Here is a 17,163-nt window from a genome sequence, read left to right as displayed (position 1 = left end):
ACTACCCTCTGAGTGAAGAAGTTTCTCCTCATCTCAGTTTTGAAAGAGCAGCCCCTTATTCTAAGATTATGCCCCCTAGTTCTAGTTTCACCCATCCTTGGGAACATCCTTACCGCATCCACCCGATCAAGCCCCTTCACAATCTTATATGTTTCAATAAGATCGCCTCTCATTCTTCTGAACTCCAATGAGTAGAGTCCCAATCTACTCAACCTCTCCTCATATGTCCGCCCCCTCATCCCCGGGATTAACCGAGTGAACCTTCTTTGTACTGCCTTGAGAGCAAGGATGTCTTTTCTTAAGTATGGACACCAAAACTGTATGCAGTATTCCAGGTGCGGTCTCACCAATACCTTATATAACTGCAGCAATACCTCCCTGTTTTTATATTCTATCCCCCGAGCAATAAAAGCCAACATTCCGTTGGCCTTCTTGATCACCTGCTGCACCTGCAAACTAACTTTTTGATTTTCTTGCACGAGGACCCCCAGATCCCTTTGTACTGCAGTACTTTCCAGTCTCTCGCCATTAAGATAATAACTTGCTCTCTGATTTTTCCTGCCAAAGTGCATAACCTCACATTTTCCAATATTGTATTGCATCTGGCAAATCTCCGCCCACTCACCCAGCCTGTCTATATCCCCTTGTAGGTATTTTATGTCCTCCTCACTACTTTCCCTCCCATCTTTGTATCATCTGCAAACTTTGATATGTTACACTCGGTCCCCTCCTCCAAATCGTTAATATAGATTGTAAAGAGTTGGGGACCCAGCACCGACCCCTGCGGAACACCACTGGCTACTGGTTGCCAGTCCGAGAATGAACCATTTATCCCAACTCTCTGCTTCCTGTTAGATAACCAATCCTCCACCCATGCCAGAATATTACCCCCAATCCAGTGATTCTTTATCTTGAGCAATAATCTTTTATGTGGCACCTTGTCGAATGCCTTCTGGAAGTCTAAATACACTATGTCCACTGGTTCCCCTTTATCCACCCTGTACGTTATGTCCTCAAAGAACTCAAGCAAATTTGTCAGACACGACTTCCCCTTCATAAAGCCATGCTGACTTTGTCCTATTAAATTATGTTTATCCAAATGTTCCGTTACTGTCTCCTTAATAATAGACTCCAAAATTTTACCCACCACAGATGTTAGGCTAACTGGCCTATAATTTCCAGCCTTCTGCCTACTACCCTTTTTAAATAACGGTGTTACATTAGCAGTTTTCCAATCTGCCGGGACCTTTGCTGAGTCCAGAGAATTTTGGAAAATTATTACCAAAGCATCCACAATCCCTCCTGCCACTTCCCTCAAGACCCTGGGATGTAAGCCATCAGGTCCAGGGGATTTATCCGCCTTGAGTCCCTTATTTTACTGAGTACCAATTCCTTAGTGATTTTAATCGTATTTAGCTCCTCCCCCCCGAGAGTCCCCTGTTTGTCCAGTGTTGGGATATTCTTAGTGTCCTCTACTGTAAAGACTGAAACAAAATATTTGTTCAGCATTTTTGCCGTCTCCATGTTTCCCACCATTAATTTCCCGGTCTCATCCTCGAAGGGACCTACGTTTGCCTTAGCCACCCTTTTTCTTTTTATATAACTGTAGAAACTCTTGCTATCTGTTTTTATATTTTTTGCTAATTTATTTTCATAATCTATCTTCCCTTTCTTAATCAATCCTTTAGTTACTTTTTGCTGTCTTTTGAAGACTTCCCAATCTTCTATCCTCCCACTAAGTTTGGCTACCTTATATGTCCTTGTTTTTAGTCGGATACTATCCTTAATTTCTTCACTGAGCCACGGATGGCTGTCATTTCTTTTACACCCTTTTTCCCCCAGCGGAATATGTTTTGGATGGGATTTTCAGGCCTCTGCCGACCGCCTGTCAATCAACCCAAGGTGGAGGCATGCCTAATGAGTCATATGATTGACGTGAGCTGACGGCCAATGGGGCGAGTGGATATCGGTTGGGCGGAGCCAGCAGGTGGGGGCGGGACTTGTCCAGGTGATGTCGGTGCATGGAGGCTTCCCCCTCTCTCTCTCTCTCCCTCCCCCTCTCTCTCCCTCCCCCTCTCTCTCTCTCCCTCCCCCTCTCTCTCCCTCCCCCTCTCTCTCTCCCTCTCCCCCTCTCTCTCTCCCTCCCCCTCCCCCCCTCTCTCTCTCTCCCTCCCCCCCTCTCTCTCTCTCCCTCCCCCTCCCCCCCTCTCTCTCTCTCCCTCCCCCTCTCTCTCCCTCCCCCTCCCCCCCTCTCTCTCTCTCTCTCTCTCTCCCTCCCCCCCTCTCTCTCTCCCTCCCCCTCTCTCTCTCTCCCTCCCCCTCTCTCTCTCTCCCTCCCCCTCTCTCTCTCCCTCCCCCTCTCTCTCTCTCCCTCCCCCTCTCTCTCTCTCCCTCCCCCTCTCTCTCTCTCCCTCCCCCTCTCTCTCTCTCTCTCTTCCTTCCTCTCTCTCTCTCCCTCCATTGTCTGCAGCAGCTGGTAAAGGGGCAGGAGCAGGGAGGCTGTGAGTGTTCATTCCTTTTATTTTTCAACAGATTAATGCATGAATTTAATGGAGAATCTTTTCTAAATCGATGATTTTAAAAACTGCACCTTTCTGTTCTGGATTTTCAACCCGGATTGAAGAGCCCTGGTGTGTGTGTGTGTGTGTGTGTGTGTGTGTCAGGCAAACATTCCAACATTTTGTCAGCAGTGAAAGGGACAAAGACCGTCTCTTCTCTCTGGGAGTATTTGTGGCAGTTAAAGGGTCCCCGACCCCCTTTTTTAACCCCGTTTGTAATTAAAGGGACAGTGCGTCTCCTTACCTGGCAGGGTGCCAGATGTTTTAAAGGGACATTGTCTCGATGTCTGTGGCAGGGGTTAAAGGGACGGTGACATGGCGACTGAACTTGATTTCAATCGAACGAGAACACGGAGAGGAGGGAGAGCGGTTTTGGAGGGACGATAAAGAAGAACGTAAGGTAGAAAATTGTCCGTTTTGAATTTCTCACCTCTGCTTACAGGAAATACTTCCGTGAGCCTGTTTTACGGGGTGTTACAAGCGGAGGGTTTGCAGGCGGGAATCTCGAAGCAAACGTCACGTCAAGATCTGACAGTCACTCGATTCATCAGCACCCGAGTATCGTCGGCCTGCGAGAATGGAAGGGGAAAGTGCCAATCACAGCGCCGTGAAACCGTACGAGTGTTCCGTGTGTGGACGAGGATTCAGCGGATCGTCCAGCCTGAGGAGGCACAAACGCACTCACACCGAGGACCAACCCTATCAATGTGGGGACTGCGGGAGGAGATTCAATTACCCCTCCGAGCTGGAAAGGCATCAACGCAGACACACCGGGGAGAGGCCGTTCACCTGCTCCGTGTGCGGGAAGGCGTTCGCTCATTCGTCCAGCCTGGTGATCCACCAGCGGGTTCACAGTGGAGAGAGGCCGTTCGCCTGCTCCGTGTGCGGGAAGGGGTTCGCTCATTCGTCCAGCCTGGTGATCCACCAGCGTGTTCACAGTGCGGAGAGGCCGTTCGCCTGCTCCGTGTGCGGGAAGACGTTCAAACTGTCGTCCCACCTGTCGACACACGAGCTCGTTCACACCGAGGAGAGACCTTTCCAATGCTCTGACTGTCAGAAGAGCTTTAAAAGCGCCAGGGATCTGCTGGCGCACCAGCGCATTCACACCGAGGAGAGGCCGTTCGCCTGCTCCGTCTGCGGGAAGGGGTTCACTCAGTCGTCCGGCCTGCTGACACACCGACGAGTTCACACCGGGGAGAGGCCGTTCGCCTGCTCCGTGTGCGGGAAGGGATTCGCTCGGTCAACTCACCTGCTGAGGCACCAGCGAGTTCACACCGGGGAGAGGCCCTTCACCTGCTCCGTCTGCGGGAAGAAGTTCGCTCAGTCGTCCACCCTCCTGAACCACCAGCGGGTTCACACCGGGGAGAGGCCGTTCGCCTGCTCCATGTGCGGGAAGAAGTTCATTCTTTCGTCCCACCTGTTGATACACGAGCGAGTTCACACCGAGGAGAGACCTTTCCGATGCTCTGACTGTCAGAAGAGCTTCAAAAGCTCCAGGCAACTGCTGGCGCACCAGCGCATTCACACCGGGGAGAAGCCGTTCGCCTGCTCCGTCTGCGGGAAGTGGTTTCGTCAGTCGTCGAGCCTGCTGACACACCGACGAGTTCACACCGGGGAGAGGCCGTTCACCTGCTCCGTGTGCGGGAAGGGATTCGCTCTTTCATCCAGGCTGCTGAAACACCAGCGAGTTCACAATCGACTGCACTGGTCTGATTCTGCTGTTAATTGTATCCAGGACTGAACCATGAGCGTTCTGGCAGTGTGGGTCTGTTGATGCTGACGTTAACAACCCCGAGATAACTGGGCTGGATGTGAATATTCTGTATATACGTCAATTAAATCAGCTTTGTGTTAAACAGACAGTGTGTCGAGCGAGGCCTTGGTGTCGCTAGGATTAGACCAGAGTTGACTGATTACTTATGAGACCCGCAGTCTGCCTTTAAGAACTTTCCTCTTAATTATTCTGCGACAATTAACAATGTGGCGGACAGTAACAGACTTCAGGAGGACAGATACAGACTGGTGAAACGGGCAGACACACGGCAGATAAAATTTATCGCAGAGAAGTGTGAAGTGATGCATTTTGGTAGGAGGAATGAGGAGAGGCAAAATAAACTAAATGGTCCAATTTTAAACGGGGTGCAGGAACAGAGAGACCTGGGGGTGTGTGTCCACAAATCGTTGAAAGTGGCAGGACAAGTTGAGAAGGCTGTTAAAAAACATCTGGGATCCTGGGCTTTATTAATAGAGGCACAGAGTACAAAAGCAAGGAAGTGATGCTAAACCCTTTATAAAACACTGGTTAGGCCTCAGCTGGAGTATTGTGTCCAGTTCTGGGCACCGCACTTTAGGAAGGATGTGACGGCCTTGGAGAGGGTGCAGAGGAGATTTACTAGAATGGTTCCAGGGACGAGGGACTTCAGTGATGTGGAGAGACTGGAGAAGCTGGGATTGTTCTCCTCAGAGCAGAGAAGGTTAAGGGGAGATTTGATCGAGGTGTTCAAAATCATCAAGGGTTTTGAGAGAGTAAATAAGGAGAGACTGTTTCCAAAAGCTCGGTCAAAGAGGTGGGTTTTAAGGAGCGTCTTAAAAGAGGAGAGAGAGGCGGAGAGAGTTCGGGAGGGAATTCCAGAGCTTCGGGCCCCGGGCAGCTGAAGGCACGGCCGCCAATGGTGGAGCGATTAAAATCGGGGGGATGGGCGAGAGGCCAGAATTGGAGGAGCGCAGAGATCTCGGAGGGTCGTAGGGGCTGGAGGAGGTTACAGAGATAGGGAGGGGGGCGCGAGGAGGCCATGGAGGGATTTGAAAACAAGGCTGGGAATTTTATAATCGAGCCGAGTGAATGAATGGAGTCGGTTCCCCCCGCCCAGTGTCTATAGTTACAGAGTCAAAGCCTCTTTACCCTGTGGGAGGGCACTGCACTCACTCCCTGACTCCTCTCGGGAACACTCTGTATTTCTGCAGCCAATGTCAGTGTTCAGTGCCCAGACTCCCTGCCTGGTAAATGCAGATACATCCACTGCACACACACACACACAGCGAAGATTGAGACTCGCCCCAATGTGGAAAGATGCTTCAGTTGAATACCAGAATCAAATATATAACCATTACACAGAATGTACAGCACAGAGACAGGCCATTCGGCCCATCGGGTCCATGCCGGTGTTTATGCTCCACACGAGCCTCCTCCCTCCCTACTCCATCTCACCCGATCACCATTTCCTTCTATTCCTTTCTCCCTCATGTGTTTATCCAGCTTCCCCCTTAAATCCATCTCTGCTATTCACCTCAACCACTGCTTGTAGTGGTGAGTTCCACGTTCCAACCACTGAGTATCATCGGCCTTTGCAGGTGGAAGGAGACAGCACCGATCACAGAGGGGACAAACCGTACAAGTGTTCATCTCAAAACCCCCCTCATGATTTTGAACCCCTCGATCAAATCTCCCCTTAACCTTCTCTGCTCTGAGGAGAACAATCCCAGCTTCTCCAGTCTCTCCACATCACTGAAGTCCCTTATCCCTGGGACCATCCTGGTAAACCTCATCTATACCCTCTCCGAGACCCTGACGACCTTCCTAAAGTGCGGTGCCCAGAATTGTTCACAATACTGCATCGGAGGCCCAACCAGTGATTTGTAAAGGTTTAGCATAACTCCCTTGCTTTTGTACTCTCTGCCTCTATTTACAAAGCCGAGTATCTCATACACTTTCTTAACCGCCTTATCAACTTGCCCCGCCACCTTCGAAGATTTGTGAATATGCCCCCCCGGGTCCCTCTGCTCTTGAACCCCCCCCCCAAAATAGTCCCATTCAGATTATACTGAATCTCCATGTTGTTCCTCCCAAAGTGCATCACTTCACACTTATCCACATTAAATTGCATCGGCCGTGTGTCTGCCCATTTCACCCAGTCTGTCTCTGTCCTCCTGAAGTCTGTTACTATCCTCCTCGCTATTTACTGCGTTGCCAAGTTTTGTATCATCCGCAAACTTTGAAACTGTACTCCCGAAACCCAAGTCCAGGTCATTCATATGTGACAAGAAAAGCAATGGTCCTGATACCGACCCCTGGGGGACCCCCACTGCAGACTTCTCTCCAGTCAGGAAAAGATCCGTTCACCACTACTCTCTGTCTCCTATCCCTTGGTCAGTTACGTACCCAAGTTACCACCGTCCCTTTCATCCCATGTGCTTCTATTTTCCGAATAAGTCAGTTATGGGGGACTTTATCAAACGCCTTTTGAAAGTCCATATATACAACATCTACTGCACTCCCCTCATCGACCCTCTGTTCCTTCACCCTGGAACTCAATCAGGTTAGTCAGACGTGATCTGCTTTTAACAAATCCTTGCTGGCCGTCCCTTATCAATCCATGCTTCTCCAAGTGAGAATTAATTTTGTCCTCGACAATGGTCTGTTGTAGTTTCCCCCACCACTGACGTTAGACGGACTGGCCTGCAGGTATCAGGTTGATCCCTCTCCCCTTTTTTGAACAGGGGTGTGACATTTGCAATCCTCCAGTCCTCTGGAACCACTCCTGTATCTGAGGAGGATTGAAAGATTGTGATCAGAGCTTCTGCTATCTCCACCCCCTGCTTCCCTCAGCAACCTAGGATGCATCCCGTCTGGACCGGGTGACTTGTTAACTTTGAGTGATGCCAACCTATTTAACACCTTCCTATCTATTTTTATCCTGTCCAATATCTCTACTCCCCCCTCTCCTACTGTGACATTAACTCCACCCTCCTCTTTTGTGAAGACAGATGCAAAGTCCTCCTTCAGTTCCTCAGCCATGCCCTTTGCCTCCTCAAGATTTCCTCTCTTGTCCCTAATCGGCCCCACCGTTCCTTTAACTACCCTTTTACTTTTTATATGTTTGTAAAAGATTTTTGGGGTCCCCTTTTCTGTTACCCGCTAATCTTTTCTCATATTCTCTCTTTGCCCTTCTTCAATTTTCCCCTCCACTCTCTGTACTCTGCCTGGTTTCCAGAGAATCTGGTTCCAGTACAGCTACAACACTGGCATCTCCCCGACAATGTGGAAAATTGCCCAGGTATGTCCTGTCCACAAAAAGCAGGACAAATCCAATCCGGCCAATTACCGCCCCATCAGCCTACTCTCAATCATCAGTAAAGTGATGGAAGGTGTCGTCGACACTGCTATCAAGCGGCACTTACTCACCAATAACCTGCTCACTGATGCTCAGTTTGGGTTCCGCCAGGACCACTCGGCTCCAGACCTCATTACAGCCTTGGTCCAAAGATGGACAAAAGAGCTGAATTCCAGAGGTGAGGTGAGAGTGACTGCCCTTGACATCAAGGCAGCATTTGACTGAGTGTGGCTCGAAGGAACCCAAGTAAAATTGAAGTCAATGGGAATCAGAGGGAAAATGCTCCAGTGACTGGAGTCATACCTAGCACAAAGGAAGATGGTAGTGGTTGTTGGAGGCCAATCATCTCAGCCCCAGGGCATTGCTGCAGGAGTTCCTCAGGGCAGTGTCCTCGGCCCAACCATCTTCAGCTGCTTCGTCAATGGCCTTCCCTCCATCATAAGGTCAGAAATGGGGATGTTCGCTGATGATTGCACAGTGTTCAGTTCCATTAGCAACCCCTCAGATAATGAAGCAGTCCGAGCCCGCATGCAGCAAGACCTGGACAACATCCAGGCTTGGGCTCATAAGTGGCAAGTAACATTAGCACCAGACAAGTGCCAGGCAATGACCATGTCCAACAAGAGAGAGTCTAACCACCTCCCCTTGACATTCAACGGCATTACCATCACTGAATCCCCCACCATCAACATCCTGGGGTTCACCATTGACCAGAAACTTAACTGGACCACTCATATAAATACTGTGGCTACAAGAGCAGGTTAGAGGCTGGATATTCTGCGGCGAGTGACTCACCTCCTGACTCCCCAAAGCCTTTCCACCATCTACAAGGCACAAGTCAGGAGTGTGATGGAATACTCTCCACTTGCCTGGATGAGTGCAGCTCCAACAACACTCGAGAAGCTCGACACCATCCAGGACAAAGCAGCCCGCTTGATTGGCACCCCATCCACCACCCTAAACATTCACTCCCTTCACCACCAGCGCACAGTGGCTGCAGTGTGTACCATCCACAGGATGCACTGCAGCAACTCGCCAAGGCTTCTTCGACAGCACCTCCCAAACCCGCCACCTCTACCACCTGGAAGGACAAGGGCAGCAGGTACATGGGAACAACACCACCTGCACGTTCCCCTCCAAGTCACACACCATCCCGACTTGGAAATATATCGGCCGTTCCTTCATCGTCGCTGGGTCAAAATCCTGGAACAGCCTCCCTAACAGCACTGTGGGAGAACCTTCACCACACGGACTGCAGCGGTTCAAGAAGGCGGCTCACCGCCACCTTCTCAAGGGCGATTAGGGATGGGCAATAAATGCCGGCCTGGTCAGCGACGCCCACATCCCATGAATGAAAGAAAAACTCTCACTATCTCCCACGCTCCCCGCATAATTATACTCTGGACCTGATCTAACAGAGAGATGGAAAATTTAGATGTAAGTCTTCCTTCAACAGTGGCCCATGGAAAGTTATCAAATAAATAGTTTAAATAGAATAAACTGAAACATGTCTAATGCCATCTGTGGTGAGTGTCCATCCACCTCCTCCCCCGGTTCCTCGTTAGTATAGTGGTGAGTATCCCCGCCTGTCACGGGGGAGACCGGGGTTCAATTCCCCGACGGGGAGGTTGCATTTTTCCTGCCTTTAAAAGCTTCATCTCCATTTATTTCCAAAGTTTGATGGAGAAAATACACCGAAAGACTAAACTCGGACCATCCCACTTTCCACAATTTAATTTCAGTGATGTTCCAGCGATTTTAAAACCTGCTCTCTGCCTCATTCTTCACCCCGATGTCAGAAATACAATAATGAGCAAGAAATGAATTCACAGAATCGAGCTGTGAGCAGACCCGGGATAATTCAACAGCTCAAAACAGGGAGAGAGAGAAAGAGTCTGAAAAGGGTTGAAGAAGTGAGACACACACACATTAAACACACAGACAGATACTCACACACTCAGACTATTAAACACACACAGGTGGACAGACACATTGCACACACACACACAGAGACAGGTTTGGGTTGAAAGGCAGAAGATGATGAAAGGTTTGAAAAGAAAGCTCTGAACCGTAGTCGGCAGGATTGGAACCTGCACGGGGAAACCCCAATGGATTTCTAGTCCATCGCCTTAACCACTCGGCCACGACTACTGCAAGAGTCGAAACCCATTCTCCCTCAATCAGTCGATTGCCGCAATCAATCACTGAAACCCGTTGATCTGACTGAACCCGCTGAAGAATATTATCACCCGCTCTTCGACCATGGGGTGCGGTGGCCAAGTGGAAAGGCGTCGGTCTTGTAAACCGAAGAGCGCGGGTTCGATCCCCGTCCGTACCTGATTCAAATTAAAGTAAGATGATTTATCCGAAGCCTTTTCATCGCCCCGTGTCCCTCTGTTTCACCATCTGAGGGAGAAGGTTTAAAACTTTGACCATTTCTCGATTCTACCGGTGCCGTTTCCCTGGGAGGAGAGATTCTGTCATTTTGTGGTTTTGAAACAGGCAGAAATGAGTTCCGATCAGTTTCCTTCTTTAACCCCGTGATTCTCAAACCAGCGGGTATTAGAGGCGGGTGGGGGGTGTGAGAGAGGGAGAGAGACTGAGAGTGGGAGAGAGAGAGAGAGACTGAGACTGAGAGAGAGACAGAGAGTGAGAGAGGGTGACAGAGGGAGAGAGAGATAGAATGAGATAGGGAGACAGAGAGGGAGAGAGAGAGAGAGAATCAGAGAGGGAGACAGAGAGAGGGAGGGAGGGAGAATGAGGGAGAGACAGAGAGTGATACAGATAATGAGAGAGAGAGACAGAGGAAGAGAGAGAGACAGAGAGAAACACAGAGAGAGGGAGAGAGAGATAGAGAGAGAGAGACAGACAGAGAGAAAGAGACAGAGAGAGATAGAGACTGAGAGAGAGAGAGAGACAGAGAGGGAGAGAGAAAGACAGAGTGGGAGAGAGAGAGAGAGAGAGAAACAGAGAGAGAAAGACAGAGAGAGGGAGAGACAGACAGTGAGAACGAGAGAGAGACAGAGAGGGAGGGAGAGAGAGAGAGACAGAGGGATTTACCAGAAAGATTCCACATCCAGCAATGAAAAGGATGGCCAATTAATCTGTTTTTTGGTGGTGTTGATTATCGCCCAGGTTTCCAAATCTGTGCACAGCAAGATCCCACAAACAGCAATGACAGAGTAACAGGTACATAATGCAGATGGAAAACGTGAAAGGTGAGTCTTCTTTAAGAAAATTGTCATCAAATAAATGATTCATGGAAATAGAAATGATAAATGTGAAGCGTGTCTCACACCATCTGTGGTGAGTGTCCATCCACCTCCTCCCCCGGTTCCTCGTTAGTATAGTGGGGAGTATCCCCGCCTGTCACGCGGGAGACCGGGGTTCAATTCCCCGACGGGGAGGTTACACTTTTCCTGCCTTTAAAACTTCACTTTTGTTTCTCTTGCAATTTATCTCCAATATTTGATGTGTAAAAACCCTGCGGAGACTGTTTGGGGACTGAATTCTTGGGGCCCGTCTGTTGCAGGGTTTAAATCTGTTTCCTTCATTGACTCTGTGATTCTCAGATGTGCGGGTAATGGGGAGACGGAGAGAGAGAGAGAGAGAGATACTGATCCTGAGATATACATTGGGAGTGATAGAGAGCGATAGAGTCTCTCTCGATTACAGTCTCTCTCTCCCTCCCACTGTCTCTTTCTATCTCTCTCTCTCTCTATTACAGTCTCTCTCTCTCTCCCTCTGCCTCTTTCTATCTCTCTCTCTCTATTACGGTCTCTCTCTCCCTCTGTCTGTCTCTGTCTCTGTCTGTCGAGCTCTCTGTTTCTCTCTCCCGCTCTGTCTCTCTCTGCCTCTGTCTGTGTCTTTGTGTCTCTGCCTCTCTGTCTGTGTCTCTCTCTCTGCCTCTGTCTGTGTCTTTGTGTCTCTGCCTCTCTGTCTGTGTCGCTCTCTCTGTCTCTGTCTCTCTGTCTCTCTCTCTCTTTGTGTCTCTGTCTCTCTCTCTCTCTGCCTCTCTCTCTCTATCTCTATCACTCTCTCCCGCGCTCCCCACATCACTTTATTCTGGACCTTGACTAACAGAGAGATGGAAATGTGAAAGGCGAGTCATCAAATAAATGATTAATGGAAATATAAATGATAAATGTGAAGCGTGTCTCACACCATCTGTGGTGAGTGTCCATCCACCTCCTCCCCCAGTTCCTCGTTAGTATAGTGGGGAGTATCCCCGCCTGTCACGGGGGAGACCGGGGTTCAATTCCTTTGACGGGGAGGTTACACTTTTCCTGCCTTTAAAAGTTTCACTTTCATTTCTCTTGCAGTTTTCTGAGTTTCTCTCTCTCTCTCTCTCTCTTTCTTTCTCTCTGTCACTCTTTCCCCCGCTCCCCACATCATTTACTCTGGACCTTCACTAACTAAGTGATGGATTTCCATCTCTTTATCAGTCAAGGTCGAGAATGAAATGATGTGGGGAGCGGGAGAAAGAGTGACAGAAAGAGAGAGGGAGAAACTCTGAAAAGGGTTGAAGAAGTGAGACACACACGGTCAGACAGACAGGTTTGGGTTGAAACGCAGAGATGATGAAAGGTTTGAAAAGAAATCTCTGAACCGTAGTCGGCAGGATTCGAACCTGCGCGGGGAAACCCCAATGGATTTCTAGTCCATCGCCTTAACCACTCGGCCACGACTACTGGACAGTGGGTGAAAGCTGCTCACTTAAAATTGCAATGATCCATCGCTCTGTAACAGACGGGCTCCAAGATTCACAGTGCCCGTGTGTGTGATTTGTGTGTAAAATGAGTGTCTCACTTTGTCTCAGTCTTTCTGAGTGGATCTCTGACTTTCTCTCCCTCTCTTTCTCTCGGTGTATTTTCCACATCAAATATTGGAGATAAATTGCAGGAGAAATGAAAGTGAAGCTTTTGAAGGCAGGAAAAGTGTAACCTCCCTGTCGGGGAATTGAACCCCGGTCTCAAGCGGGGATACTCACCACGATACTAACGAGGAACCAGTCCGAAGAGGTGGATGGACACTCACTGCAGATGGTGTGAGACACACTTCAAATTTTAACCATTAATTATTTATTTGATAACAGTTTGTTTAACTTTCCACGGGCCACTGTTGAAAGAAGACTCACCTTTCACATTTCCATCTCTCTGTTAGTGAAGGTCCAGAATAAAGTGATTGGGGAGCGCAGGACAGAGTGACAGAGAGAGAGAGAAAGAGGGAGAGAGAGAGAGAGAAAAGCTTAGAACAAGTGAGACACACACATTTACGACTTAAGATCCAATTGGTTTACACCCGGGTGAACCCCACTCCCGGTCGCTCTTTAATTTAATCCCGTTACACTTTCATACTGCTCAGTCCCACTCGTTTTCCTGCTGCATTATGTCCCTGTTACTCTGTCATTGCTGTTTGTGGGATCTTGCTGGTAAATCTCTCTGTGCCCTCTCGCTCTCTCTCTCTCTTTCCCACTCTGTCTGTCTCTCTCCCTCTCTGTCTCTGTCTCTCTCTTTCTCCCTGTCTCTCTCTCAGTCTCTCTCTCTCTCTCCCTCTCTGTCTCTCTCTCTCTGTCTCTCTCCCTCTCTGTCTCTATCTCTCTGTCCCTCTCTGTCTCTCCCTCTCTGTCCCTCCCTATCCGGTAGAATCGAGAAATGGTCAAAGATTGATTTTGGTGATTGATTGCGGCAATCGACTGATTGAGGGACAATGGATTTCGACTCTTCCGCCTCAACTAATAATTTCATGACAGTTTATTGATCAGACCGTCGTGGAAAGAGTCACAGAGAGAGAGAGAGATAGAAAGAGACAGAAGGAGAGAGAGAGAGAGATAGATAGAGACAGAGAGAGACCGTGACAGAGAGAGAGATAGAAAGAGACAGGGAGAGAGAGACCCACTAGCAAAAGCTTAGAAAAAGTGAGACACACACGGGCACTGTGAATCTTGGAGCCCGTCTGTTACAGAGCGATGGATCGTTGCAATTTTAAGTGAGCAGCATTTTCGCTTTCTCTAGTAGTCGTGGCCGAGTGGTTAAGGCGATTTAAGGTGAGAGGGGAGAGATACAAAAGGGTCCAGAGGGGCAATTTTTTCACTCAAAGGGTGGTGAGTGTCTGGAACGAGCTGCCAGAGGCAGTAGTAGAGGCGGGTACAATTTTGTCTTTTAAAAAGCATTTGGACAGTTACATGGGTAAGATGGGTAGAGAGGGATATGGGCCAAGTGCAGGCAATTGGGACTAGCTTAGTGGTATAAACTGGGCGACATGGACATGTTGGGCCGAAGGGCCTGTTTCCATGTTGTAAACTTCTATTCCAAGAGTGAAAGAGACAGAGTGAGAGAGAAAGACAGAGAGAGACAGACAGAAAGAAAGACAAACACAGAGAGCGAGAGAGAGTGTGTGAGAGAGAAAGAGTGAGAGAGACAGAGGGTGCGAGAGAAAGAGAGAGAGACATACAGAAAGAAAGAGAAAGAGAAACAGGGAGAGAGAGAAAGAGAGAGACATACAGAAAGAGAGAGAGAGTCAGAAGGAAAGAGAAACAGAGAGAGACGGCGACTGAGAGTGGCCTTGATAAGGGCGCAGAGGAGGTTCACAGAAAGATCCCACATACAATAATGAAGTGGATGGCCAGTTAATCTTATTTTCTTTCAACAGTGGCCTGTGGAAAGTTAAACAAACTGTCATCAAACACGGGCACATTACACACACATTGCACACACGGGCACTGTGAATCTTGGAGCCCGTCTGTTACAGAGCGATGGATCGTTGCAATTTTAAGTGAGCAGCTTTCACCCACTGTCCAGTAGTCGTGGCCGAGTGGTTAAGGCGATGGACTAGAAATCCATTGGGGTTTCCCCGCGTAGGTTCGAATCCTGCCGACTACGGTTCAGAGCTTTCTTTTCAAACCTTTCATCATCTCTGCGTTTCAACCCAAACCTGTCCGTCTCTCTGTCTGTGCGTGCAATGTGTCTGTCAGTGGTTGTGTGTGTTTAATGTGTGTGTCTCACTTCTTCAACTCTTTCTGTCTGTCTTTCTCTGTTTCTCTTTCTTTCTGTATAGCTCTCCCTTTCCCTGTCTCTGTCTCATTCTCCCTCTCCCTGTTTTGAGCTGCTGAATTATCCCGGGTCTGCTCACAGCTCGATTCTGTGTATTCATTTCTTGCTCATTATTGTATTTCTGACAACGAGGTGAAGAGTGAGGCAGAGAGCAGGTTTTAAAATCGCTGGAACATCAGTGAAATTAAATTGTGGAAAGTGGGATGGTCCGAGTTTAGTCTCTCGGTGTATTTTCCACATCAAATATTGGAGATAAATTGCAAGAGAAACAAAAGTGAAGCTTTTAAAGGCAGGAAAAGTGTAACCTCCCCGTCGGGGAATTGAACCCCGGTCTCCCGCGTGACAGGCGGGGATACTCCCCACTATACTAACGAGGAACCGGTGGAGGAGGTGGATGGACACTCACCACAGATGGTGTGAGACACGCTTCATGGTCCAGGGAATCTATTTTAATTATTTACGTCATGACAGTTTGTTTAACTTTCCAGGGGCCACTGTTGAAAGAAGACTCACCTTTCACATTTCCATCTCTCTGTGAGTGAAGGTCCAGAATAAAGTGATTGGGGAGCGCGGGAGAGAGAGACAGAGAGAGAGAGACAGAGACAGAGAGTGACAGAGAGAGAGAGAGTCGGGTTCAGAGACAGACGGAGACAGAGAGAGTCGGACAGACAGAGAAAGAGAAAGATAGAGAGATACAGACAGAGACAGAGATACAGACAGAGACAGAGGGACAGACAGAGACAGAGGGACAGACAGCGAGAGAAAGACAGAGGGAGAGAGAGAGAGAGACCCACTCAGAAAAGCTTAGAAAAAGTGAGACACACACATTACACACACATTACACACACGGGCACTGTGAATCTTGAAGCCCGTCTGTTACAGAGCGATGGATCGTTGCAATTTTAAGTGAGCAGCTTTCACCCACTGTCCAGTAGTCGTGGCCGAGTGGTTAAGGCGATGGACTAGAAATCCATTGGGGTTTCCCCGCGTAGGTTCGAATCCTGCCGACTACGGTTCAGAGCTTTCTTTTCAAACCTTTCATCATCTCTGCGTTTCAACCCAAATCTGTCTGTGTGTCATGTGTCTGTGACTTTCTGTCTATCAGTGGTTCTATGTCTTTAATGTGTCTGTGTATCAGTGGCTGTGTGTGTGTGAGTATCTGTCTGTGTGTTTAATGTATGATGTGGAGATGCCGGTGATGGACTGGGGTTGACAATTGTAAACAATTTTACAACACCAAGTTATAGTCCAGCAATTTTATTTTAAATTCACAAGCTTTCGGAGATTTTCTCCTTCCTCAGGCAAATGAAACATTTGCCTGAGGAAGGAGAAAATCTCCGAAAGCTTGTGAATTTAAAATAAAATTGCTGGACTATAACTTGGTGTTGTAAAATTGTTTACAATTGTTTAATGTATGTGTGTGTCTCACTTCTTCAACCCTTTTCAGACTCTTTCTGTCTCTCTTTCTCTCTCTCTCTCTGTTTCGAGCTGCTGAATTAGCCCGGGTCTGCTCACAGCTCGACTCTGTACATTCATTTCTTGCTCATTATTGTATTTCTGACAATGAGGTGAAGAATGAGGCAGAGAGCAGGTCTTAAAATCGCTGGAACATCACTGAAATTAAATTGTGGAAAGTGGGATGGTCCGAGTTTAGTCTTTCGGTGTATTTTCCACATCAAATAGTAGAGATAAATTGCAAGAGAAACAAAAGTGAAGCTTTTAAAATCAGGAAAAGTGCAACCTCCCCGTCGGGGAATTGAACCCCGGTCTCCCGCGTGACAGGCGGGGATACTCACCACTATACTAACGAGGAACTGGGGGAGGAGGTGGATGGACACTCACCACAGATGGTGTGAGACACGCTTCATGTTCCAGGGAATCTATTTTAATTATTTATTTGATGACAGTTTGTTTAACTTTCCACGGCCACTGTTCAAAACGACTCACCTTTCACATTTCCATCTCTCTGTTAGTGAAGGTCCAGAATAAAGTGATTGGGGAGCGCGGGAGAGAGTGACAGACAGAGAGAGAGACAGAGAGAGAGAGAGTGACAGAGAGAGAGAGACAGAGAGAGAGACAGAGACAGAGAGTGACAGAGAGAGAGACAGACGGAGACAGAGAGAGTCGGACAGACAGAGAAAGAGAAAGACAGAGAGAGACAGACAAAGACAGAGATACAGACAGAGACAGAGGGACAGACAGCGACAGAGGGATAGACAGAGACACAGACAGAGAGAGAGAGACAGCGAGAGAAAGACAGAGAGAGAGAGAGAGACCCACTCAGAAAAGCTTAGAAAAAGTGAGACACACACATTACACACACGGGCACTGTGAATCTTGGAGCCCGTCTGTTACAGAGCGATGGATCGTTGCAATTTTAAGTGAGCAGCATTCGCCCACTGTCCAGTAGTCGTGGCCGAGTGGTTAAGGCGATGGACTAGA

The 17,163-nt window shown here is 48.5% G+C and overlaps 1 protein-coding gene and 7 non-coding genes across 8 annotated transcripts in view; 5 read left to right on the top strand and 3 right to left on the bottom strand.

Moving 5' to 3' along the window:
• The window catches only part of LOC137310346 (zinc finger protein 850-like), a 34,954-nt gene extending 30,536 nt beyond the window's left edge, over nt 1-4,418 (top strand). The window contains exon 3 of the mRNA XM_067978198.1: nt 3,162-4,418. Within this exon, the coding sequence (XP_067834299.1) occupies nt 3,162-4,299 (1,138 nt within the window). The 3' untranslated portion in view covers nt 4,300-4,418. The remainder of the gene's footprint in view (nt 1-3,161) is intronic.
• Nucleotides 4,419-9,738: 5,320 nt separating this feature from the next.
• trnas-aga (transfer RNA serine (anticodon AGA)) lies at nt 9,739-9,820 on the bottom strand. The gene has a single exon. It is a non-coding gene; the product is annotated as a tRNA-Ser (tRNA).
• A 115-nt stretch (nt 9,821-9,935) lies between these two features.
• Nucleotides 9,936-10,007, top strand: trnat-ugu (transfer RNA threonine (anticodon UGU)). Its single transcript has one exon. It is a non-coding gene; the product is annotated as a tRNA-Thr (tRNA).
• A 2,271-nt stretch (nt 10,008-12,278) lies between these two features.
• On the bottom strand, nt 12,279-12,360 carry trnas-aga (transfer RNA serine (anticodon AGA)). Its single transcript has one exon. It is a non-coding gene; the product is annotated as a tRNA-Ser (tRNA).
• Nucleotides 12,361-14,468: 2,108 nt separating this feature from the next.
• Nucleotides 14,469-14,550, top strand: trnas-aga (transfer RNA serine (anticodon AGA)). The gene has a single exon. It is a non-coding gene; the product is annotated as a tRNA-Ser (tRNA).
• Nucleotides 14,551-15,652: 1,102 nt separating this feature from the next.
• Nucleotides 15,653-15,734, top strand: trnas-aga (transfer RNA serine (anticodon AGA)). The gene has a single exon. It is a non-coding gene; the product is annotated as a tRNA-Ser (tRNA).
• Nucleotides 15,735-16,462: 728 nt separating this feature from the next.
• trnad-guc (transfer RNA aspartic acid (anticodon GUC)) lies at nt 16,463-16,534 on the bottom strand. Its single transcript has one exon. It is a non-coding gene; the product is annotated as a tRNA-Asp (tRNA).
• Nucleotides 16,535-17,127: 593 nt separating this feature from the next.
• The window catches only part of trnas-aga (transfer RNA serine (anticodon AGA)), an 82-nt gene continuing 46 nt past the window's right edge, over nt 17,128-17,163 (top strand). The window contains exon 1 of the tRNA in view: nt 17,128-17,163. This exon is cut by the window's right edge and continues 46 nt beyond it. This is a non-coding gene — a tRNA (tRNA-Ser).

The sequence above is a fragment of the Heptranchias perlo genome, unplaced genomic scaffold, assembly GCF_035084215.1.
Source record: "Heptranchias perlo isolate sHepPer1 unplaced genomic scaffold, sHepPer1.hap1 HAP1_SCAFFOLD_244, whole genome shotgun sequence".
NCBI classification, from domain to species: domain Eukaryota; kingdom Metazoa; phylum Chordata; class Chondrichthyes; order Hexanchiformes; family Hexanchidae; genus Heptranchias; species Heptranchias perlo.
Note: the sequence above shows the minus strand (reverse complement) of the source record. Positions and strands in the feature narration are given on the sequence as shown.